This window comes from Bacillus rossius, chromosome 11, assembly GCF_032445375.1.
Source record: "Bacillus rossius redtenbacheri isolate Brsri chromosome 11, Brsri_v3, whole genome shotgun sequence".
Taxonomy (NCBI): Eukaryota; Metazoa; Arthropoda; class Insecta; order Phasmatodea; family Bacillidae; genus Bacillus; species Bacillus rossius.
In genome coordinates this window covers 55165291-55191001 of record NC_086338.1, presented here as the reverse complement: position 1 = coordinate 55191001, position 25711 = coordinate 55165291, and the positions used below count along the sequence as shown (strand labels likewise).

Sequence of the window (25711 nt, the reverse complement as noted above, 5' to 3'; positions counted from 1 at the left end):
AACAGCAAAATTTTTTACCTTACACTTTATTATAACATATGTATTATATTTTTACTGTACAAAGAAATCACTTTTAGTAACTAATAGAAAAGAAATATTGTAAGAAAAAGTACTTTAATCCTGGCCAACATTTCAGCGGGCATAGCACAAACATCCAAAATGTGATGAGCAAACTGCCAAGTTATATACAGCTGCAATTAAAAACCTTTTTACAACATAATTTGTTTATTTTTCTCTTTGAAAAACGTACGTTGTTAACTAAAGGGGGAAAAAAAAATTATAGGATGAAAAAACAATGGCAACATCTTTTGTAACAAGTGCAAACTTGAGAATTTTAATCACTAAACTATAAATTACAAATATTAAAATAACTTAAGAGAAAAAAATTGACAACAATTCGAAAATGGTTACAGGAGAACAAACAGTGGAACAAAGTGGGGGGAAATGCCGCGAGAATTGCGTACCACATAAAAACATCTGACATGCACCTGTTATGTATACAATCCTAAATGACAAGTTATGCAGATCTGAGCATTCTCAAACCTCAGTTACAATTTCATCCACTTGCGACGGCTGCAACCCAGAGAGGCTGGAAGCTCCCACGACACGATTCCTGGCCGCAGAACCTGAAACAATCCCGCCAATTAGCCAGAGGGGAAAAAAAAAAAAAAACGTAAATATTGCTCCACGTCTTTAATGAAGTCGTGACAAATTGCTCGGACAGTAACAAACTTCAGGAAACCGTGCAATAAGGCACCCTCACTGAGCCTCCAAAGGGTTCCCATACTCTTACGGCACTACCACACTGTCAAACATTCGTCTCTCATATATTTAACAATACAGTTGGAGCAGCAGTTCTGGAGGTAAAATGTCCTCCAATTTTCTCCATCAAATATATTTGAACAGATAACCTCAAATATGTTTTTATCATGTCACACTATCAGGGTTTATTTTTAGCTGAGCTTTCTAAAACTTTTCATTTTTTTTTGATCATGTACAAATTTAAATCATTGTAATATTTGTTATGATTTTATAAAATAAAATTTTGAGCCTTTTTTAAGGGGGAATAAGACACCCCTGGCCTGAATAAGTGTTTTCAGATGCTAAATTGTGCATTACTTCTTTAATACTTTGTTTATAGGCCTAATGACAATTGTCACATAATTGAGAATAGAATGTAAATAAATTATTAAAACTGAAACCATTAAAAACTGTTATGTTGCTGAAAATTTAAAATAAAGTTTGTTTTCAGCTTTTAAACTAAGCCATAAAAATGGCATTTTTTTAAGGGGGGAAAAACATCAGAAGAAGCTGGAGAGCAGAATATTTTTTGATAAATATGTATTGTACGGATTAGCGCCAAAAAAAATCGTACAAATATGAAATAACTTTCATTATATGCTATCTTACCTCCTCTTTTCAAAACTGCCTGCGGAGATTAAAAATTCCAATTACTTTTGAAGATATTTAATTTTTTAATATTCATTTTTTGCCGAATTTTTTAAAACATTTTTTTAAAAATACGAAAATACCTTCATTCTGTGCTCTATAACTTCCTCTTTTCAATAAACCCGGCGGAGATAAGAAATTCCAAATACTTTAGGAGATATGAATTTTTTAATTTCAATAACTATATCTGTACATCCACACGGCGTCGACCATTGTTTTATTTATTTACGAGTGTCAATTGTGTTTTATTGGATAAGGTTGTCACGTGATAGGTCGTGATAGGCCAATATTCAAATGAACCAATAGGTGATGATTAATTTCTTATTGTTCAAAACGATGTGTAATTACAACGGTCACTTCGCTATTTGGATTAGATGTTGTAGGCGTTCTTGAAATTCGTCTATCATTATCGTGTTACATTCTGTCTTTGAAATGGCCTGTGTTTCTGGGAATAGTCAGCTATGCGGCGGGTGTACCCTGCATGTATTCGATTTTGTGCATTTGTGTGATGATTGGAAATTTTTGTTTGAATTTTTAGTTGATCATGGAGTTTTGAGTAGTGAGGTAAAGTGCGACCAATGTGGGACGGTAATTGAGTTGGCCGAGGACAGCGAATATTTTCAATGTCACCGGACAACGGTAACTCGTGCCAGTAAAAGAATTAAAAGGGTAACTTGTTGTTTCAAAAAATCTTTCAGGACCGGCACGTGGTTTTCCAAAAGTAGACTTTCGATTGAAACGATTATGAAGATGACTTATTTTTTTTTAACGATTCATCACCCAAATACTGTTTTCATTCAGAAGAATTGTAATGTCAGTTTGAAAACCGTCGTAGATTGGTCGTCATTTTGCAGGGAAGTATTAATTAAGTGGAGTTTGGACTTAAATGTAGGGAAGTTGGAAGGGGCGGGGAAAGTTGTCGAAATTGATGAGGCAAAAATTGGTAAGCGTAAAAATAATAAGGGGCGAGTCATCCAGGGTCAGTGGGTTTTTGGCGGAATCGAGAGAAATGGTGATAACATTTTTCTCGTTCCTGTCAAAGATCGTACTAGCAGAACGCTCCTGCGCGTGATCAAGAAATACATTTCGCCTGGAACAACAATTATAAGCGACTGTTGGCGTGCTTATAATTGTCTTTCTAAGCATGATTATCTTCACCTGAAGGTAAATCATAATATGAACTTTGTTGATCCCGACACAGGGGCGAACACCCAAAGAATAGAGAGACTTTGGCGGGAAGTGAGGCAGAATGTACCTCGATATGGTCGACGAGTTGACCACTACGTCGGGTACCTTGCGGAATTCATGTTCCGTCGGAGGTATCGCGACGTAGGTGAACGTCTACATCATTTCTTATTAAGTGCGAAGGAAATGTACCCGCCTCCAACTTAGGTGAGTTTTTAACGTTTCAAATTTTGTTGTGTTATTTTTTATTATATTGTTGCGCGAAAAAAAAAATTACGTTCGTTCCTACTGTTAATCATTTGTTCCGGGTTTGTTAGGTCAGGTCAGCTACATTAAAAATGCTCTAAAACTAAACAACAATTGAAATAAATTTATATAATTTTCATGTCCGCTCAGTTTTCAATTATTTATAATGTAGCTGACCTGACCTAATCTACCTTTGTCCCGTTTTGCACACACGGCAAAATATAAAATGGCGCGGCTCGAATGATTACATAGGGCTTGTATTGCAAAATAAGAACGGCGATATCTCCTAAAGTAATTGGAATTTTTAATCTCCGCAGGCAGTTTTGAAAAGAGGAGGTAAGATAGCATATAATGAAAGTTATTTCATATTTGTACGATTTTTTTTGGCGCTAATCCGTACAATACATATTTACCTATTTTTTAACTGTTTTATAATTTCAAGTTTTAAGGTTGGTGATACACTGAGGCTTTTTTGCTTAAAGAATTGGTGATATTCCAGTGTTAGCAGTAATATTATTACGCTGCTGCTTTTCCGGGAAAGAATAAAATTCTGAAAATACTTATTTTGAAAACTGGGAGACGTTCCTCCTGTATTTACCCTGAAAACAGCCTCTTTATATTCCTACTAGTTTCTAAGTTACCTTTATTTTTGTTAGCTCACATTACAATACCTGTGCACTGATGCAATCATTTTAACTTCCTTATATCCGGAGAAACACAAGATCGGCAAACCTAACATTCACAACAGTCCATTCCATGGCCACATTTGTTACATTGTGAGAATGCTCATTCATACTAGGTTAGTTCCATTAAAAATACTTAGGTATTTTTATTTTTAAGGCTGCTAACCTAAACTAATCAACCATTCTCACTAAATAACTAAAGCTCTCCAAAACACAAGCACATAGAACCACACAGGAAAGCAAAAAATGGTGAAGGCCACATAAATGCACAGGTATTTCAATGTGAGCTATATAAACTGTGATTTTTGAGAAACCAGTAGATATTATTCAATGCTGTTTTCACGGTAAATACAGTATTTTCTGCAATTTAATTTACAGAAATGTTGCAACATAAGAATATTGCCACAGAATTAATCTGCAATTAGATAACATTTTCAGATCCTATTCCTTAGTATGGCAGTTTGAAGGTACCAAATTAAAACAGTAAGCATCATGTACCACAGGATTATGTAATCAGGATCACACCTTCAGGATCCAAGAATAAACTTCAATATATGAAACTGAAAAAATTAACACATTTTTAATTCTCCACAGTTGTGCTAAACAAAGAGATACCATTACGGTAAACAATGAATGGCGGAGGCAGTGTGAAAACACAGGTGTTGCAACGTAAGCTTTAAACTGTTATTTTTTCAAGAACCAGTAGGAATTAAGAAACCATCCCTTCAGGGTAAATTTAAGGACGTGTAAAGTGTGTGAAAACCATGTTTTAAGTTTTTTTTCTTTCCGTTCAAAAAAGCCCCGATATCATAGTATTACTCTGAAAATAAACACAATTGTGCACATATCAAATCACATAACTGCAAATCACCGTAAATACAATCAAACCACAATCACCTGCCCATATGCAATAAAGGATCGTAATACATACCATATATTAATCACTGCCCAGAAACCTGCAGTGAAAACTTCTAATCCTCAGCCTTCTCTTCTACTACAGATGTGCTCTCTTTGGGTTTGGCCTCTTCTTTTGAGACCGGAACAGCGGTATCTTCCTTTACTTTACCCTTCTCAGTAATATTTATAGGGACTTCTTCCTTGCTGGCTTCGTCGAAGTTCTCAACAAGCTCCGGGACTTCGTCGTCTTCCTCAATGCTAGCCTTACCCCCTACAGCGCTGTTGGCGACACTCGAGGCAAGACGTTTCAGTTGGGTCAACCCTTCCGGCCCAAGCTGGCTGAGAATACCGGGTAGCATCTCCGTGATCTGTTTGTTCTCACCGTGACCCGTAATAGCGAATGTGTTGGCAGCTAAAGATGCCTGTGCTTTCGGATTATTGAAATGAATTACGGAACCGTCATCTTTTATCATGTTCACTTCTTCTATCCCCGGTATTGTGTTAACTGACAGTTTCTTCAAAGAACTCTGTAGCTTTTTGTCGTCAGTCGCAGCAGTTGCGTGTACAACCTTCTTCTTCCTGCGAGGTGTGCCTTTCCCTCCAATACGTACTTGCGCTTGCAGTTTCTTCAGTTTTTCTTGATTCATTTTACAGTAACGCTATTAATTAAGCCGCAAAGAAATAAATTAATTTCACACAACCACTACTGGCAACTAACGATGCCAATGTTAACACTATCTTGCAAAATATACAATTTTTAAATTCTTAATACACGTGCTATGACTAAAACCATTTCTCGTAGAGAAAATGGATGCCGGCTGTAAAATTGAATTCATTGTGACCAACAGTTGTAAATTTACTTTGAAAAATTAAACAAGGAAAGCTATTACCTAATCGCATCCAACTGAATTTCTGCGAATCATGTGGGAACAAACCTTTTTAATGAGTTCTATAATTATTTGCTCTAAATAGTGTAAAGTTAGTGCTGTCACTTGTTACTTGAATGTTAGAGTTGGTGCATATGTTTCATAGATATAAGAATACCCAAAACTGGAAGCTTACGAGAGACAATGCCACTTCGACATGCTGCTTCGTTGTCCTTCGTGCAGCTTCGTGTAACTTCGGAATTATTTTTGTTGAAAATAACGAGGGGTTAAAAAAAAATTACCATGTGTGTTTCTTCACAGATTTATCTGACTTAAAATGATTTTTGCTAGTCTTTAAAGACCTCGTCAACAATACATCAAACGAAATACATTGTTCTTCTCAATGGTATTTTTTTTTCCGTTCTCTGTAGTTATGGAGAAAATGGCTGTTGGGCAGCTCCCACACATCACACATCTGCATAATAAGGATATTTGGTGATTAGAAATATTCACATTTTTAGGTTGTTTTCATACAGAATGTGCTAGTTATGGGGACATCAGAGAATTGGTGCAGTAGTGCTCACAATACACCCTTGTGCTGACGCGAACTGTCGGTGCTGCTCGGTCGCACAGGCCATCATGTCACATCGACACCCGCCCTCTTAGCTCGTGCAGTTAGTGCAGCGAAGGAAACGACCCCCAAGTCGATGGGTCGATAGCCACCTGCGCGACTGTCGATGAGCGTCGTTGGGTTTATTCGTGTGTATAACAAAAAATGTGACACCATTAACGTTTGGTATGATGGATACTGCAGTTGTGTTTAAAGGTAAAAAAAAAAAAAAATTAAGACGACATGTTTAAAAGTCACATTTTTATTAGAAAGTTGTACTTCACATACAACAGTAACAAAACTTCACAGGACAAAACACAACCACATACAGTTGCTGGTCCGGACATCAGGTGGACCAGATGTAGAAGTAGGTGTCCTGCCACAGGGGCAGGTAGTGGGCGAGCGGGCCCACCAGCGCCCCCACCAGCGGCACGCTCCGGCCGAGGCAGTTCAGCGCGCGCACCAGGCGCTGCTCCGTGTGGGCCTCGTAGAAGGGGGAGCGCAGTGCGTACAGGACGAGCGCCACCAGCCGGCGCGACAGCTCCAGCTGCTGCCGCCGGGACAGGGACGACCGGGTGCGCTTGCGGTGCGTGTGGAGGCTGGAACAGCCGACCGAGCCTAGCTCACCTCCGGCTCGTCTGCGGCGACCCAACTTTCCCCGGACACCGAGCAACGTACTGTACTGCAAACACGTGCAGTGCATCCGTGCTTAAATATCCTGGGACATTACTCTTTTACCCGTTACTGTGTTACCACTCACCACCTCCGGCTAGCTCAAATTAGGTGATGAGTGGAACATACAGGTTGCAGGTCAAGAAGAAAGAAAAAATGTATACACAAAGTTCGATGTATTACCTGTTTTATTTATTTATGTAAAAATCACACTAGTATATTCCGTACAACCGAAAACACGAAAGAAAAAAAAAACTAACTGTACATTAAGAAAAGATCAAACACGGAGCCATCGCCCGACCACGGCCTGCTCGGCCTGCCGCCCGAACAACGACCGCTCGGCCTGGTGCTCAGACAATTTTTACAACCTTCCTTCCCTTTGTGCAGGCAGTGTTCTGGGCTCGCTGACGTAATTTTCAGCAGATCACGGCGCATGGTAACAGAGGCTTCCACGAAATGTTTACCTCTGTTCCCACGACGCAGCGATTTTGTCTCTTTCTCGCACTCCCGTGACCGTGACTCACAAGCCTAGCGTGTGAAACAAAGCCTGGCGGTTGGAAAAACGAAGGAGAATTACGTCAGCACGCCTTCGCATACAAAGAAGCCAGCAAAAAAAAAATATACTAGAAAAATAAATTTATGTATTTTAAAAATAAAAACAATAAACCCGGAGAATTACGTTTACAATAACTTTTAAAAGGAAAAAAAAACTTTACATCAAACCTGAAATATGAAAATAAATGTAAAACAAATTATTATTGCTGGATTGCATGAGGAAGGCTGTAATCTGGATTGTTACAACTGCTAACAAAAATACAAAACATCCCTACTGTGACAGTATGAAGTTTTGTTCACAAACTTGATTCATAAAATCAATTAACAACAAACTTTTGGAATGCTGTTCTTTTCAAAAAATATATATTTTTATATTTTTTTACAAGATTAAATATAAATAATCCCTCTAATAATTCTTAACAAAACATAATTACATGCAAATTGCCTTCATTTCATATTTTCTTTCTTTAACATCATAAACTTGATTTGTATGTCATGCATGTACTTAACATATATTTCTGACTAAATGCAATATTTTTCACAGAGACAAATTTCTTCTTCTTTTTTTCCTTATGCGAGGTTGACAACCACAGCAATCATTGCAACTGCTAACTCAAAATACTAATCTCAAATATCGTAATGAGACAATATGTGAAAATCTTTCCAATCAGCATTGGCAAAGTGCGAGACACGTATAACTGCATTGCCGTCTAGCTATTTTCCACTCCACACCGCTAGATGCCACTGCTGTGACTAGTTTCACGCAGGCTCACTGACATCACCTGTCTCGCATATTTCCTACCAGTTTCTCATGTTGTCTCAACTACGATATTCGTCAATATGTTGTAACAAGCTAGTAATACACACAAAAAATAAGCTTCTTACCTGACAATGTCCATGACGAGGGACATAAGCCATGGCTTCCACGATTTCTGGCCATGAACGGACATTAAGCATAGGTGCGCAATTGGCTTGATGATGTACAGGCACTGCACACACACACAAAACATTTCATTACATCACACAAAACTTCAGTCCCTCATGCATCCACTCCATTAGGCACAACACAAGGTCTGTTTCACATACAGGATCCATATTGCCAAATTGCTAGTTCTTAATACAGAAAATGAAAGCAGCAGCGTCCATTTTTTTTAACTTCAATTTTAAGTCAAAGGCAAAGACTCGAGTCGTCATTGAAACTGTCGAACATCATTTGACTCTTAGTACCCAAAAATGTGACTAAAAATCATTTAAGTGTTTGGGCATGAAAATAACAGGTTTGGCCCAAATATACGTTGATGTTGAACCAATTCTCATTAGTACAGATTCCATTTAATCCCAAGTTTGTATAAACCTCTAGATAAAAACCAAGCAATCTACAGTAGTGCTGCCATCTATGATTGATGCGAACAAGATGCTTCAGACATGTAAATGTGGCACGCTGCTACAGAAAACTAATCAGACAGCATGGTTAGACATAACAGTCAAGCAGGTTAGATAGACACGTATGCATGAGTGTACCAGGGACTTTATACCTGAATACATTATAATTTTGATTGCTGAGTACACCTATCCCTCACTTAGCACGACTAATACGTTCCTAAAAATGCTTGTGGTATTCGAAATAGCGTATTCTGAAGCATTAGTGTCCATAAATAGCAAGGCTAATTTATTTAATGTATGTATTCCAAAATTGTGCAGGAATATACTTTGCGTAATATAAATGTGTTGAATAACACTGAACTATAAATATGTCACACCATTTATCTTTGAAAGGCCTCTCATCGCAGTTTGCATGACAAATACAACACTGCATAATGAGAGATACGTGGTTATGTATTTTGTCGTCAGTCGGCTGGCTGACATGCCCGCCTGGGCGTTACCTTCAACTCACGTCGCGTACCTTTCCAAACCATCCTTTACTGACAGTGAAACCGATATTACTTTCGGGATGATTATAATTTAATTTTTCAAAAATTAAAGTGCTTATTCGCGTATCCCCACCTGGTTCACACCATTCCTGTCGAGCCAATTTTTTTTCATTGCAACATTCATTTAACAAACTTTTCCACGTGAATCATCTGTTCATTCCTGTTCCGGTATCTAATGTCAAATATATTCCCGCTAGTACAAACAACAGCATCAGACTTATATAAACTTTTGGTAAGAGTCCTTATTTCGTACGATTGTGCGCACTGTTGACTTGCTTAAAACTAAAGTGCGACCAACATAAGCGTGGCCTTCATGATAGTCTGCACGCCGTAATACTTCTAGTTTTGTCTCAAATACTTGAACACGATGCATTATAAGTGATCAAGCATGTATAGTAACCGGCAACAGAATGGGCAGACGTTTCTTTTATTTGAATGAATTCCCTGCCACAGGCTACACTGAGTTCACGGCCCGGTTTGTGGCCAGGCGACAACGGTACGGCACGGCAGCATACGCACGGACGTAAAAACATTTGGTCCTTTACACTCCATAGCCGCAATTTAACTTGCCATAGCTGATGTTTGTACAACAGCCAATAGCGTAGACACCTGTGCGTGCATCTCTTCCCTCCTTGTTTGCCTAACTGTATCCCACGGCATATCTGTTTGTTACAGAAGTTGAAACAGACTTCTTGGCATCGTTTTTTGCCTGCCGAGATTTCGTGCTAACTGAAGTTTACAGACGTGCTATTTGAGACTGGGGCAGTATAATTAAAATCGCGCTAAATGAATTCGCACTATCTGAAGCTGTGCTAAGTGAGGGATAGGTGTAGATGTTTAGCTTATCACAGCATATGGGAACTATTTAGAAATAAATGGGGAAATGTACCTCTGCTATGCTCCGGAACGATGTTTCTTCGTCCATTACTGTTTTACTCTCCCTGCAGGCGGCAGGTAGCCTTAATGGTTTCCAGGCACGTGAACGAATTGGAGGAGCTGGAAGAAAGAAAGGTGCGTATAGTTGGCACAGCAGTCTCTCAAACCAAAATGGATTCACTGCAAGTTAACAATGATAAGCCAACACAGCACTTCAAAGAGGTTACTAGGCAATCTCAAACACTTGTAGAACTGTAGGAATAATGTCTTCAAGAATACAGTTAAATAAAATTTAATAAATGAAGTAAATTTTTAATTGATATTGAAAATCAATAAATATGCTTAATGTTAATTCTAATTTATAAATTTTTAAATATCTAATAAATTCTAATGTAATGTATAAATACACTTGAAAAAAGTTTATGAACATGTTTTCCATACTAACAATATATCAATCACTAAACTATAAGATTTAAGAGCACACACATAATTTTTTTTTTGTATGTAGCCGTTTTCTTCATTCTGTGCAAATTTTGTTGCATGGTAAGCGCACATCATAAAAATTCATTCCTATAATTATTTTCGTAATGCACCTAAAGAGGCAGTAGCGGATCCAGAGGGGGGGCTAAGGGGCTCAAGCCCCCTCCAAAAGCATCTGGGTCCACTATTGTTTTAGTGTTTGCCTTGATAAAGCCTAGCCTCAGCTGGGTCAAGCCCCTCCCAAACCATCATCCTGGATCGGCCACTGTAAAGAGGTGTAACTTCAAAAAAGCGGTGGCGCGAGTGATCCGAGTGCCGTGGACTCGGAACGGAGCGGCAGGACGTACCCATCTCGACCCTGCGGATGACGCGACCGCTCCTCCTGAGCGTGAAGGCCGCCGACTGGACCTGCAGCTTCTCGTCCAGCTCCGAGACGTCGGGGGCCCCGTCCCGCATGAGGGGCGGGATGGCGGGCGTCTGCGTCACCAGCTCGCCGTGTTGGAACACCAGCGCCAGCCGGCCCACGCACCTGGGGACCGGCGGGGGCCCGTCCGCTTCCACCACGAGCTAGCTCACTGTACACTCTTTCAAGACAGGCCTCTGCTGAACCTTTTAAAATATAGCATCCAGGCACAAAATCTAGGAGTCAGCAATAAAAAAAATTAATATATACTTTTGTTAGCAGTTGTATTTTTTTATTTTATTCAAACATTAAAGAACTAGGTACATAGCAACTTGGTACAATTATCTGTAATTAAAGTTAACTAATTGCAATTAAAATGCTATCCCAATTCCATGGACCCAGTAATTTCTGCACTCGAAAATTTATAATTTCTGTACTGTACTGCAACATGTTTGTTTTGACAGTTTAATTATTTATTATTATTTACGATTTATTTTATTTTTGTTTGCTCTATGTATAATATTATTTATTTTCAGAAACGGCAATATTTGATTATGTATGTCTATGGAAAAGTGATTCTTTGGATTTTTACCGGACTATTTGAACGAGGTATTGTTGATACCCCTCTAAGGACTAATGGACTTGAAAACTGTAAACGGTAAAATTAACGCCGTAATTTTATTATGTAAATTATTAATTTTAATATTTATGTATTTGAATTTTAAGTGAAATTTTGTTATCCGCGCAATTGTTGCGTTCGGAGTTTACGTTTTCGGTAAGAAATTAGGTAACTGAAACGGTCCTTTTGGCCAATCACGGGCCACCATTTAAAAGTGAGTCTTACTGGTTATTTTGAGGAAACTAGTAAGAAAGAGAGTTCTACAATGGCCAGCTGAATGAGCGGCAACTTCGTGACGTCGGCGATTTTAAATCCTGAAAATTAGCTATCTAGCATCAGGCATCCCGGATAGTGGATGATAATTATGAACCATTAGGGAGTTCAGAACATTTAAATAGGATTTATCTAAAAAGATAAATATTATAGGAGTGATTAACGTGAGTAATAAAAGTGCCTAGATTTTGTGCCCTAATCTTATGCACGAATCACGCAACTCCCGTTTTTACGTCACATCGCCGCCGAAACTTATTATAAATATTGATTTAATGAATTAAATTGTCTTTATAGATGATTTAAATAATAATTGGACATAAATTTTACGATTTACACACTATTTAACAGACTCAGTGGTCCTATAGATGAGAGGCTCTGAGCTCTGCCGATGAACTATCTGAACCTAACTAGCCGAGGTAAATTGATTTTAAGTTCCCTAAAAACTTTAATTAAAAACTGTGTAGTGTCAACGAACCCGAATTAAGACTTTTGAAAATATTTAAGTGTGCGCAACATAACTCCTGGTAATTGAACTTTTATTGAATTACTATGATGTCACCGTTAAGTTAGGTTGTTGTTTTGGATATGAATAGTAATTAATTATATTAATAAGATTAAAATCTTTCAAATCATTTTTTTTTTACATTGGAAATAAAATAATTCTATATTTTTTTTTATTCAAAGTGTTGTGTTGTGTTATTTGTAATTCCACCTACTCCAGTGTATATTTATGTATGTTCCAAATCAATCAAGTAACACCTGACTGTGACTTACCTTATATCAACATTACCAGTGAAGAGTCACAAAATTAAGAAATCTCATTTATTACACAGTTTTATTCAGCCCAACGTTTTAGTGTGTGTGTGGGGCCTAAACTATTAGAAGGTAGCTCCACATATTAATTTGGCTACCCCTAGTGGGGCCTATTGAGTTTCAAAAGTTCCCGCACACACTAATTTGGAGCCCATACGGTGGGGCCGATTTTGAGGTTAAGGGACACCTCAACATTTTTGTGTGTAAATTCTGTACCAGCCAAGTACTGAGTGCAAGTGCACTATTTGTGTAAAATATTATCTGGTCAATTGTTTCATTGCACACTATTATGGCAGACGAACAAAACAAATACTTTCTTAGAGAAAGATCACGAAGTGTAGGTGAGGAGTATGCTACTGCACAAACCTCAAGCAGTGAGTCGAATCCTTCATCATCTGCAGGGAATTCGCCTGTAGTCACCTGTGAGGAGAGGTTAGGGCGGCCCACATCTCCCCTAATCATAGAGCAGGCAAACGTGAATGACACTGTCATCCACACAGCTACACCCCAGGACAGTAATCCTACAACACCACCAGTGACACTAGAGTCACTGATGAAGATTCTGCTGCAAAACAACGCATAAATGAAACAAAACAACACCAATCTTACTGCTGAATTGAAGACTGAGCTGGAACGTAACAATACTAATCTTACTGCTAAGTTAGATCAAACCAGTGACAGCATCAGGAATCTCGAGCATAGCATCGAGGTTAGACTCGCACAACAACACGAGGAGATCCAACAGATAGCCGAACAGGTCTCCCAGTACAACTGCAGGGTAGATGGGTTGGAATCCCACGTCACGTCCCTGAGGAACATGATGGCCAACGAGCACCGAGGGCAGGCCAACGCCAGGGAAGAGGTGCGTGAGCACATCCAACACCTGGAGAGCAGGCTCAGCGATATTGAGGTGGCCACAGCTACGCTGAGGGACAGGTTTGAAAATCTGTCTGTTCAACCAAGTCCTACAGCTGCATCAGCTGGTAGTATAGGCCAGGCCCAGGCAAGCGAGTGCCATGGACCCACTGTTCCCACACTGCCTACCACAAGCAAACGACAGGGCGGCACCGAGTGCTACACTGAGCACCAGCCCCAGGAACAGCCACACGTGACCCCCATCACTCACCGACCAGGTAGCAGGACGTTTGTGAACACGTCGAGTATGGACCCTGCCACTCTGATCCACCACCCGGCCAAGCATTGGGCAGAGGCCATGCCCACGTTTTCAGGAAGGGTTACTGAGAACCCTATACGGTTCCTGAAACGTTTTGAGGAATATGCGGCCACGTTCAATCTCAGCGAGACTGAGGTACTAAAGTGCCTCAACAGTGCTTTGAAAGGGCAGGCTTTCTACTGGTGGGAAATGCTGAGTGCAACCACCAGTAGCTACAATCACTTCCAGGCCATGTTCCGCCAGCAGTATTGGAGTCTGCGGATTCAGAGCAATCTGCGTGCCCAGCTCCATACTGAGAGGTATGACCCCAGGAAGGGCACAACGCTGGAGGCCCACCTCTCAACAATGTTTGAGAAAACTAGATACCTCGACTTGCCCATGACGGACGAGGAGTTCGTAGCGGCAATACTCACTCAGTTGCCGCTGCGCTACCAAAAGCAGTTGTCCGGCCTGACTTACCGAGACGTCACAGAGTTCAGAGAGAGGCTCCTGAACTACGACAAGCTGGAGAAAATGGACAGGACGCCAGCACCTAAGGAGGACCACGAGAGGGTGCCTCAGCAAAACCGCCAGCCACCCCTGAATAACTACTGGCAAAACAGGGACAACAAGCCAAGGGACAACCGTCAGGCAGCTGTCCACACTATGACGTGGCAACCCAAGGGCAGGGAGCAAAGCTCGTATGGCCGTTATGCTGCGAGCCAACGCAAAGGCCCCTACAACAAGAGGAAGACCTGGTGGTCAAATACGAGGAACTATCATAGCGACGAAGAGATGTACCAGCGCAAGAGGAAGGACGACCGCAACGACAACCGCCGCCGCTCCTACTCGCCTGAAGTACGGCCTCCCAGGGAGTCCCGTGACCGACGCCCAAGATCCTCGTCTGAAGACGAGAGAGAGTACGCGAGGAAGTACCGCAAGATGGAAGAACCTCGATACCAGGGCCGGCACGAAGAAACCCGAATGCCACCTCACCATTATTCCCCCCAGACGACAGAGAATCATGGCGGCAATGCCCAGAATAGCCAGTTCTCTGGAAACAAACGCTACCAGAACGCAACGTTTCCGCCACCATTCCAGGCGCAGCATCCAGGACATCAAGCTGCATACTACCAGAGAGGGGAAGTGAACCCGGTAGCAGCCGAGTTCAAGGCTGCAGTGTCCAGCGTCGCAGGACCAAGTAATTGGAACCACAACGAACAACAACAACGTGTTCCAGGTGGACGTGCCAACCAGGGCACGTTAAACTAGAACGGGTTTCAGTTGGATCGCCCCGAACAGAAACCCACTATTCAGGCTCAGGGGTACAAAACGACAAAACTCCAATTTACGGCTGCATCAGCTACGATAAATTTATATGCACTGTTATGCTAAGAGAAAGTGAAAGGGACTTTCTATATAATGAAAATGATGAAAATAGGGTTCATCAAGTTTGTACAGTTTGTCCACATGTGACATTAAAAATTGAAGAATGCAATGTGGATGCATTAATTGACAGTGGCGCTGAAGTCACGTGTATCAGTGAGGAGTTGGTGAACTACCTCGAGCACCAAGGTATAATACTACCCAAGATACCAGTACCAGCACTCAAAATAATTGGAGTGACATCAAGGGCAAGCCCTATTGTAAACAGACAGGTACTGATAACAGTACACGGCCTAGGCAGACCAAAAGACATGACTGCACTAGTTGTGAAAGGCCTAGCAAAACCGCTAATAATAGGCACCGACTTTCTATCACAATTTGGTGTAGTGATAGATTTTAAACTATGTGAAATTCATTCAAATGACTGTGAAACCCCAGTCACACTCACAGGCAAGTGGCATGTGAGAGAAAATTTTGTAGGAATATTGTACAGTGAACCTATGCACAGGCACATATACAATGCACAAGCAAGTGAGCAACTTCAGGCATCACTTGAAGACATAAGACAGTCACTACAGGAGGTGAAGAGTGTATCACCCAGTCAGCTGCAACAACTGTTTGGTGTACTGGCCAATTTTCAGTCAGTATTCTCTGACAAGCCAGGCAGAAACAGATTCTACCAAGCTAAAATTAAGATAAATGAGGAGGCACCGTACCACCGCAAATGCTATCCCATTCCGGTGAAGTACGTTCAGGAAGCCACAGCCTACCTACAACTTATGATTGATTGGAATGTAATCAGGAGAGAAGCAAGCCCCTATGCTAACCCCATTGTTTGTGTGAGTAAACGAGACGGGACAGTAAGACTGTGTCTCGACGCTAGGGAGCTCAACAAAATTACAGTCAAGGACAGGGAAAGTCCTATACAAACGGCAGAAATTTTAAGATTGTATCAAGGTGTGAAGTATCTCACAACCATGGATCTGTCGTCAGGCTATTGGCAGATACCATTAGAACCTAATTCCTGCCAATATACATCATTTCTCTTCAGGAATCAACAGTATGTATTTACAGTTATGCCATTTGGACTGTGTAACGCAGTGGCTGACTTTACGAGATGTCTAGACGCAACCTTAGGACCCGAGTGTCAGGGATTTGCAAGGGCATATGTCGACGACATATTGATAACATCATCAAGTTTTGAAGAGCACATGCAGCATGTTGCCACTGTACTGCACAAACTGCAAGAGGCAGGCATGACTGTGAAAATTAGAAAATCTGTTTTCTGCAGAGAGGAATTACCCTTTCTAGGTCACATCCTCACACCTGAAGGCATTAAGACAGCCCCAGACAAGCTGCAGAACATTCAGGAATTTCCTACACCGAGGAACGTGAAACAGCTGAGAGCGTTTCTTGGAATAATTGGGTTTTACAGGATATACTCCAACCAAGTTGCACAGTGTGCAGTTCCGCTGTTCAGCCTATTGAAGAAAGGGCAGGCATGGATGTGGAGTGAAGAGCACGAGCAAGCCTTCCTCAGCCTGAAAAACTTGTTCCTGACTGAACACGTCATCTACCATCCAACCCAAGGGAAGGAATTTCTGTTATACACAGATGCCTCTGACACAGCCCTAGGATGTAAGCTTGCACAGGAGGAAAATGGAGTTGAAAAGACTGTAGCAATGGCTAGTCGTACTCTCAACAAAGCAGAGAGAAATTACACTGTTACAGAGCGAGAGGCTCTGGCCATTATATGGGCACTCCAGAAGTACAGGGATCTGCTACTTGGAGAAACAGTGAAATTGTTAACAGATCACCAGGCGTTAACATGCCTTAAGGCAGGCAAGTTATTTGGTAGCCGCCTTACGAGATGGTTTTTGCTACTGCAGGAATATGATATTCATATACATCATATCAAGGGATCTGCCAACACCACTGCAGATTACCTAAGTCGCCTGCATGAACTACAAGAAAGTTCACCATCTACATCAAAACGACAGAAGGAATTTTTAGTGGCACCAGTATCCACAGAGATATTCAAAACCAACCCTAAACTCCGAGATATCCTGAAGGATATAAAATGTAAACAACAGGCAGATGAGTACTGCAAAAACACTATCAACCAGCTGCAGAAGCAGTCAGCTGACAATAAAATTCACCAACATTTCTGCTTGTCAGCAGAAAATGTTTTGTTTGCCCAGTCAAGGAAGAGAGGCATTTTCGAAGATCACTGGAAACCAGTGATACCAGCTGATTTGATGCAACCAATCACCTGGGAACTACATGTAGCCTTGGGACATGTAGGGAGCAAGAAGCTCATTGAAGCATTAAAGAGGCAAGTGTATTGGCCTAACATGTCACGCTATGTAAGTAAGGTCACGAGTGCCTGTGACCTATGTCAGAAGGTGAAACCACCTGGACAACACCTGCATGGAGAATTGCAGCCAATCATTCCAACAGCACCATTGGAATTATTATCAGTTGATTTATTTGGCCCCCTACCCCAGTCAAAGGGAGGTGTTAAGTATGTTTTTGTGATGCAAGATGTTTTCACAAAATTCACAAAATTATATGCAATTGTGAACCAAACTGCAAAAGCAGTTATGCAAAAATTAAAAACTTTCGTTGAAGAAATTGGTTTACCTAAAGTGGTATTGTCAGACAGAGGTACCCAGTTTACCAGTGATTTGTGGCAAACAGGAGTCAGGAAATTAGGTGCAATACCTACAACTATCAGTGTACGACATCCACAAAGTAACCCTGTGGAGAGACTCATGAAGTCAATAGGGAGTCTGTTACGTACGCTATGCCATAACTCGCAGCAATCATGGCGAGATAAGTTGCCATATGTAGAGTGCATTATTAACCATACTGTACATGGGTCTATTGGAGTTACCCCTGGAGAAGCCATGAGCCTGAATAGATCGGCGGCGATCAACCCGAAGTATTTACCCCGATGTGAACAAACCCCTAATGAAGAAAAACTACCTACAGGAGAAGAGGTAGAAGCTCTAGTGAAGAGGAAGTTGACAGCAGAAGCTGACATCAGACGCAGGAGGAAACCAGCATCAAAATTGGCAAAATTTAAAATTGGAGACCAGGTACTGAAGAAAACAACTCCAGTAAGCAAGGCCTGGGAACATGTAACCAAGAAATTGTTTTTGTTATTTGAAGGTCCTTATGTCATCACAGACATAGTACAAGAGAATTGCTATGCACTAGCAGAGCCAGCAACAGGCCGACCAGTAGGCCGTTATAATATAACGCAGTTAAGGGAATACAAGAGCCCTACTACTATGTAAGCAGTACCGACCTAAGCTGCGAATGCCTCGTGATGGTACAAGGTGTAGTACCATAAACAGCTGAGAGCAGTCTAAGTGTAAGTTTCAGACCAAGGATCTGAACTGTACAGAGGAGTAAGTGTATGTCACTGTGATTATGTGATCTAGTACGCCATGTGAGGCGTAGTGCAGCCACTGTAATTTGTAATGTTAAGCGGAGGTGTAATTCCCGCTTGTTTCTGTGTAAAGGTGAAGTAAAATGCCACCTATGCAGATATTTACCCTGTGGTTATGCGGAAGTGTAATTCCCGCTATATTGCTGTATTTGAGGTGAAGTGAAATGCCACCCATACAGATGTTATTGTAGCCTGTGAAGCTACCTGTGTACAATGTGTATTGTATTTATGTATCAGTTGGCTTGCACAATCCCTCGTATGAGTATGAACTCAAATGTCACTAAGACATATATTTTAACATTAGACTAGCCTATACCTATGTGAAGCTGTATGTACTGTGTACTAACAAACGAGAAGAAATTAAGCTTATTTAGTGTCGATGTAACTATGTGGTATGATACCCCATCCTGCTGTGTAAACATATGTAAACACTGGCATGCAAAGCATCTCTAAAAGCACATAACACTTCGCAACTACAAGCAGAATAATATAATGCAGGTTACCTTGATTTATTGATGATGCTGAGTTATCCAATAGGCGTAGTTATGTTGATGATGAAAATAGAAAATCACTAAATTTTCTAATATTTATAGAAGAACTCACTAAAATTTTAAAACTTCACTATTTTTTTTACCATTTCTGGGATGAATTTAGGGAAAAGAATGATCTTTAGGATTGCATTCTACCCAGAATGCAGATTAGAAAAGTATGCACTCATTTCGCATACAAATCCAATCAGATTTAGCTGAAACATTTAGTTTATTAAACTTTGGATGTCAAGGTACTGATGTTCTATGAAATGAAAACACTGAAATTTGAAATCGATGATTTGTAAGGATTTATTGGGAGGAGCCCCTATACAAGAAAATTACGTCGTCTCAACACTATTCACTCGCAGCACTGTCATAGTTGCTTGAGTAGTATTCTTCGAATGATGTGAAGAATAGCGAAGCATGTGGATCTGAAAAACTCAGGATCTAAGCCCTTTGTCGCGAGAAGTGAAGGTGCTCCGGCAAACAAGTGTCCACAAGCAACTTCGCCTAACAGAAGTTTTAAAATTGAAAAAGCAAGAAAATTTTCTTAAAAAGAAATGAAAAAAATATTGAACATGTGATACCATGTGTTGAAAGCTATCCTGATACAGCATGTTTGTGAAACAGCTGATTGGTAAAGGAACCTTAGCTACACTGAAGTCAGGAACCTCAGTAGATTACAAGACTCATGTTACTGATAGTAACCAAGATGAGATGAAATGTGAACACTTATTCAACCCAGCGAGACCGCTACGGGATGAAAACAACATTAATGAAAGATGAGAAGAGGAAGATAAAGCCTCTACAGCTGTTGAGTTGAGCACAGCAGACTGAAATTGAAAAAATCACTAAGTTGGTAATTGTGTAAACCAACGACTTCTCTGTATAGTGAGATGATAATGTAAACAATGTGTAAAAAAACACTATGAAATTTTGATTGTACAACCTGTAAACATAATGAAATGTAAATGTTATGATGTGTAAATGTTATTATATATATAGTTATATGTAAATGATATGTTTTATGATCAATTGCTAGTATGTACTATGTAAACATAACAATGAACTATTAATTGTTAATCGGTACATGATATGATATATATTCTTTGATGAAAATGTTAACAAGTGTTTTAAAATGCAAATGTAAATTGCAAGCCAAATATGCTATAGTTAAATGCAAATATTTTTAATAATGAAATGTAAACATGTGAGTTACAAACATTGAGTAATGAATATAAATTATGTTAGCTATCAATATGTTATAATGAAAAGCAAAACATGTGATGTTTGATATTCAATAATGATATGCTATAATGATATGTTTGGTGAAATGTATGAAATCTCATGAAATGAGAACACAAACAAGCAAATGCACTGTGATGCATACTAATCAAGTACGAACTAACAATGTGATATGTTAGTAGCAAGCAAAGTACTAATATTGAATTTAATGGATATTGATAACCAGGCATTGTTATGCAAGAATTGAGATTTGATAATTAATAGTATTTATTTATTTTTTTTTCTAACAATGATGTTAATAATGAGAATGTTATATGTTAAGCTAGGAATTTTAAGGTTAATTTAAGATATTTTTGTTTTAACGGTGACGTCATAGTGTTCCGCGGCAAGTACACAAGTTGTATTGCCTGCAGACACTTGTATTTGCAAGAGTACAAGTACGCACATAGTGATTAAGGTATCGATTAAGACCCGGACACCTATACTTAAGTCAGGTGCGAAGGTTACACCAGAGTGAGCTAGACGTAGTGCGGTTCGCAACGATTGTGTACCTAACAGTGATGGGAATAGACGAGTGCTTCCTTGTGGGAAGTGGTGACCTCGCCCCACGCAATCAGCACCGCAGACGCCACGACGCCGTCTCGCGCGTAGTCGTGAGGCAGGGCGGCTGGACGCCGCCACATCAGCAGTTGATGACGTCAGCTGCAGTGCCAGATGCCGTGCTGTCTGGTACAGCATCATCGCCCCACGCCAGACCCCGTCGACGCGTGGTGAACCAGGCCAGGTTTGTTGGTCGTTTTGAGGACAGGCGCCGTCTCGACGCCGCTGTCCGCTGCAGGAAGGAGGAGTCGCAGCAAGGATGCAGTCATCACCGCAGGTGGACGTTGACCCACTGCCGTGACGTGACCTGGAGAACGTCCTATTGTTGACTCACGTGTACATTGCACCCCTTCGAATCCCTTTAGTGAATCATACTCACAGTAAGTAAGTCCTCCCGAGTCCTTCTCAACAGGAGCGGCTCAAGGCAGAAGCGGTCGGAGAGCAGCAGCAGTTCCAGCCTTCGAAGATTTTGCACTGCAAAATCCGTGAACTTCTTCGCGCAGGTCTGTTAGCAGCGACGACCCGATGAAAAGTGTTTAAAAAGGCGCGATTTTCAGTTGCGCAACGGTAAAAAACGAATCGAGGAGGAGAGGTAGTCTCTCTCAAGTTGTTTTTTTTGTTTGTCGTTTGGTGCGCGCGTTGCTAGGCAACGAAGAGTGTTGTGTATTGTGCGACGGAGAAAGGGAAGTGCCAATCACATTGCACCGTTTTGAACAGGTCAAAGAGCACTGTTCAATGTAATTGACAAGGGCGGCAAAATCTGTACTGCAACATGTTTGTTTTGACAGTTTAATTATTTATTATTATTTACGATTTATTTTATTTTTGTTTGCTCTATGTATAATATTATTTATTTTCAGAAACGGCAATATTTGATTATGTATGTCTATGGAAAAGTGATTCTTTGGATTTTTACCGGACTATTTGAACGAGGTATTGTTGATACCCCTCTAAGGACTAATGGACTTGAAAACTGTAAACGGTAAAATTAACGCCGTAATTTTATTATGTAAATTATTAATTTTAATATTTATGTATTTGAATTTTAAGTGAAATTTTGTTATCCGCGCAATTGTTGCGTTCGGAGTTTACGTTTTCGGTAAGAAATTAGGTAACTGAAACGGTCCTTTTGGCCAATCACGGGCCACCATTTAAAAGTGAGTCTTACTGGTTATTTTGAGGAAACTAGTAAGAAAGAGAGTTCTACAATGGCCAGCTGAATGAGCGGCAACTTCGTGACGTCGGCGATTTTAAATCCTGAAAATTAGCTATCTAGCATCAGGCATCCCGGATAGTGGATGATAATTATGAACCATTAGGGAGTTCAGAACATTTAAATAGGATTTATCTAAAAAGATAAATATTATAGGAGTGATTAACGTGAGTAATAAAAGTGCCTAGATTTTGTGCCCTAATCTTATGCACGAATCACGCAACTCCCGTTTTTACGTCACATCGCCGCCGAAACTTATTATAAATATTGATTTCATGAATTAAATTGACTTTATAGATGATTTAAATAATAATTGGACATAAATTTTACGATTTACACACTATTTAACAGACTCAGTGGTCCTATAGATGAGAGGCTCTGAGCTCTGCCGATGAACTATCTGAACCTAACTAGCCGAGGTAAATTGATTTTAAGTTCCCTAAAAACTTTAATTAAAAACTGTGTAGTGTCAACGAACCCGAATTAAGACTTTTGAAAATATTTAAGTGTGCGCAACATAACTCCTGGTAATTGAACTTTTATTGAATTACTATGATGTCACCGTTAAGTTAGGTTGTTGTTTTGGATATGAATAGTAATTAATTATATTAATAAGATTAAAATCTTTCAAATCATTTTTTTTTTACATTGGAAATAAAATAATTCTATATTTTTTTTATTCAAAGTGTTGTGTTGTGTTATTTGTAATTCCACCTACTCCAGTGTATATTTATGTATGTTCCAAATCAATCAAGTAACACCTGACTGTGACTTACCTTATATCAACATTACCAGTGAAGAGTCACAAAATTAAGAAATCTCATTTATTACACAGTTTTATTCAGCCCAACGTTTTAGTGTGTGTGTGGGGCCTAAACTATTAGAAGGTAGCTCCACATATTAATTTGGCTACCCCTAGTGGGGCCTATTGAGTTTCAAAAGTTCCCGCACAGTACACAAGATTTTAGTAACAATAAAAGTGGCTGATGTTTTCAAAACCCTTGTATGGTTATTACTTGGCGTATTTTGCAGAAGTTAGTCGCCAGCAAGTAAAAGGTAGGCGTGTAGAGCCGAGATTTGTAGAGCCGGTCAACAAGAAGAAACACATCAAATAGGTACACTATTTGTTCCTAACACCAGCATTTAATTCTGATTAAAACTTAATTTTTAGTCAGTGATATTTCAATGCTGCTCTAAGTGACGTACAAAATGTGTGTGGTCAAGCCTTGAACGCAAAAAAAGACAGTGACAAACCCCCCCCCCCCCCCCACCCCCCCTCAAAATGTTTCTGGGCTAAAAAACTATTTTTGTCATCATCAACAATAAGTTTATTTCTTATGCAATGCTTTCTTGGCAGAAGAAATTTACCGTAAAATCATTAACTGCAGTTTATTTTCATGCACTATATCAAAACTTAATTGGTCAACTTAAAAGTTACTTAATGACCTTGGATGGCAGGTGTTGGTTAAATGTTTCACATCAGCCCATAAAAAAAAAAAAAAAAAAACTCCAAAATTTAAAGTCAAAAGTTACAAACTGTGAGCAATAATTACTAGACCTGGTAGCAAATACTAGAGGGGCTGTTGTTTAAGTTTTATAAGTCTAGCAAATAAGCCAAGCCAGAAAAAAAAATGTGAGGAGATGGTGGTAAATTACATTTTAAAGTGCTACGCCACAAATTTTGTCTTTGGAAAGATAGCATTTTCATTAGTTATTAAACTAGTTGATGACTTTGCTTAATGCTTAGATTAAATATTACCTATGACTTGTATTTTGATAATAAAATTTTTTAATTAAGCTTGGAAGCGCCTACTTAAAATTTTCTTTTCTTTATTTATTGCTGATGATTTGTTATTTTAAAAATAAAATTTTTTTTCAATAAATATAATTGAATCTTTAACACACAGAAAAAAATTTGGTATAAATGATTATTTTTCAAGTTGACGATTGAATGTGTACGTAAGAAGTACTACGGCAGCCGGACTCACTTGAGGAGCTGCAGGCAGACGATGACAATCCAGCGGCCCTTCTCCCCGAACAGCCTGCGGGTCGTTATCTCGACAAACACCTCCACGTACTCCACCACGGTCAGCCACGTCTTGAGCCGGTCGACGCTCCCCGGGGCCTCGCGGCGCGCCTTCTGGATCATGCGGTCGTTGAAGAACACCAGCAGGTTGGACAGCGAGTACACCAGCTCGGACGGGATGGTCGAGTCGTTGATGCGCCCTGCAAAGTCGTGCGAGGCCGTCAGGCCGGATGAGTCCTGACTGCTGCTAAAATGAACCTGTGTTACGCCAGTCTGTCAGTGACAATGACACGACCGTGTGATCCAGAGAAAATCTGAAAAATTCGACAACTGATTGACCAATGAAAAGTTAACGCTTTTTTCCACTGCTTTGGAAACATTCCCTCCTTTGGGGGACAGCTTGAATATCACCGTTCGGTACCTGCATACTTCCTTACCCCTCAACTTATATATAATATATAATAGGTGCTTATTCATGGAAGAGCAGCTGTTGTATTATATTACTTTAATTTTGTAATGCTTTTAATACTGGTCTTGTACCTGTTTATGTGTTTGTATTGATGTTTATTTGTAATTTTTTTGACATATTCTATATCATTGTATGGTCTATTTAATGAAATAATAAATCAAATCAAATCAAATCAACTTGAGGTGTCTATTCCCTATCCCGTCCGGCCTTCCTCCTCTTTGAACTCCTAACCTTCTTTAGCACCACTTCAATTCGTATTTCATACCATCTCCTTCCTACAGTCTTCGGCCACCCCTCATGTACTAAATTTGTCAATTCCAGACAACAATGAAATATAAACTACTCCCAAACAAACTCTAAAAGAAAACAAAATTCGAACATTAGCACTACTACCTAGGCGTTCATCAAATTGTTTTGCTCGTAGAACAGGTGGTTAACTAACCTGCAATGAAATATGACACATATTTCGCAAAAGCTTCAACGTCACTCGCTTGTTTAGGATTTACGCAAACCCAATTTCGATAAGAACGGAATAGGTCCTGTATTAGGACTTTTAAATTTGTGGACATTGTTCGCGCAGTACTCTTGCACAAACTCCAGGAGTTAATCAGCTGAGCGTTGCACTCCCTTGCCGCTATGTAAACAATGACATTGGTAGTTTGTAAACAAGCACCTCTGAAGATAGACCGGTAAGAGCGTGTACTCAAACATAAAGTTAAAAAAATTAAAAATTTGGAATAAAAAATTGGATTATTAGATTTATTATTTTTCCCTTGGTGTAAAATTTAATTTGCTATTTTTTTTATTAAATTGTGATTAGAGGCAAAAAAGAACCATTTAAGAAATATGGAATGAATACTTAATTCATATTTTAATTATGTGCGATTTGTATATATATTACAAAGTATACTTTGAAACGTGTTTTAAGAAAGTGTACGAGTTTTCTTTAAACTTTAATTTACGGAAATAGCTGTTTATGTTATTTTATGTAACTGTGTGATTATTAGCATGTTTTATACATAGTTACATTCCTGATTCCTGATGTGTTGGACTCTATGTGGAATCCATGAAAAC

General features: G+C 39.7%; 2 protein-coding genes across 2 annotated transcripts; both read right to left on the bottom strand.

Moving 5' to 3' along the window:
* Positions 1-306: 306 nt before the first annotated feature.
* Positions 307-5292, bottom strand: LOC134537029 (transcription factor BTF3 homolog 4-like). Its single transcript, XM_063377225.1, has 2 exons — positions 4495-5292; positions 307-626 (listed from the first exon to the last, which is right to left on the bottom strand). Exon 1 carries the CDS (start codon positions 5105-5107, stop codon positions 4535-4537), a length of 573 nt encoding a protein of 190 aa, XP_063233295.1. The 5' UTR covers positions 5108-5292; the 3' UTR covers positions 307-626; positions 4495-4534.
* An 890-nt stretch (positions 5293-6182) lies between these two features.
* On the bottom strand, positions 6183-25335 carry LOC134537028 (peroxisomal membrane protein PEX16). The gene is made up of 6 exons (XM_063377224.1): positions 25080-25335; positions 24131-24368; positions 10798-10979; positions 9984-10090; positions 8049-8152; positions 6183-6535 (listed from the first exon to the last, which is right to left on the bottom strand). Exons 1-6 carry the CDS (start codon positions 25204-25206, stop codon positions 6283-6285), a joined length of 1011 nt encoding a protein of 336 aa, XP_063233294.1. The 5' UTR covers positions 25207-25335; the 3' UTR covers positions 6183-6282.
* Positions 25336-25711: the final 376 nt, after the last annotated feature.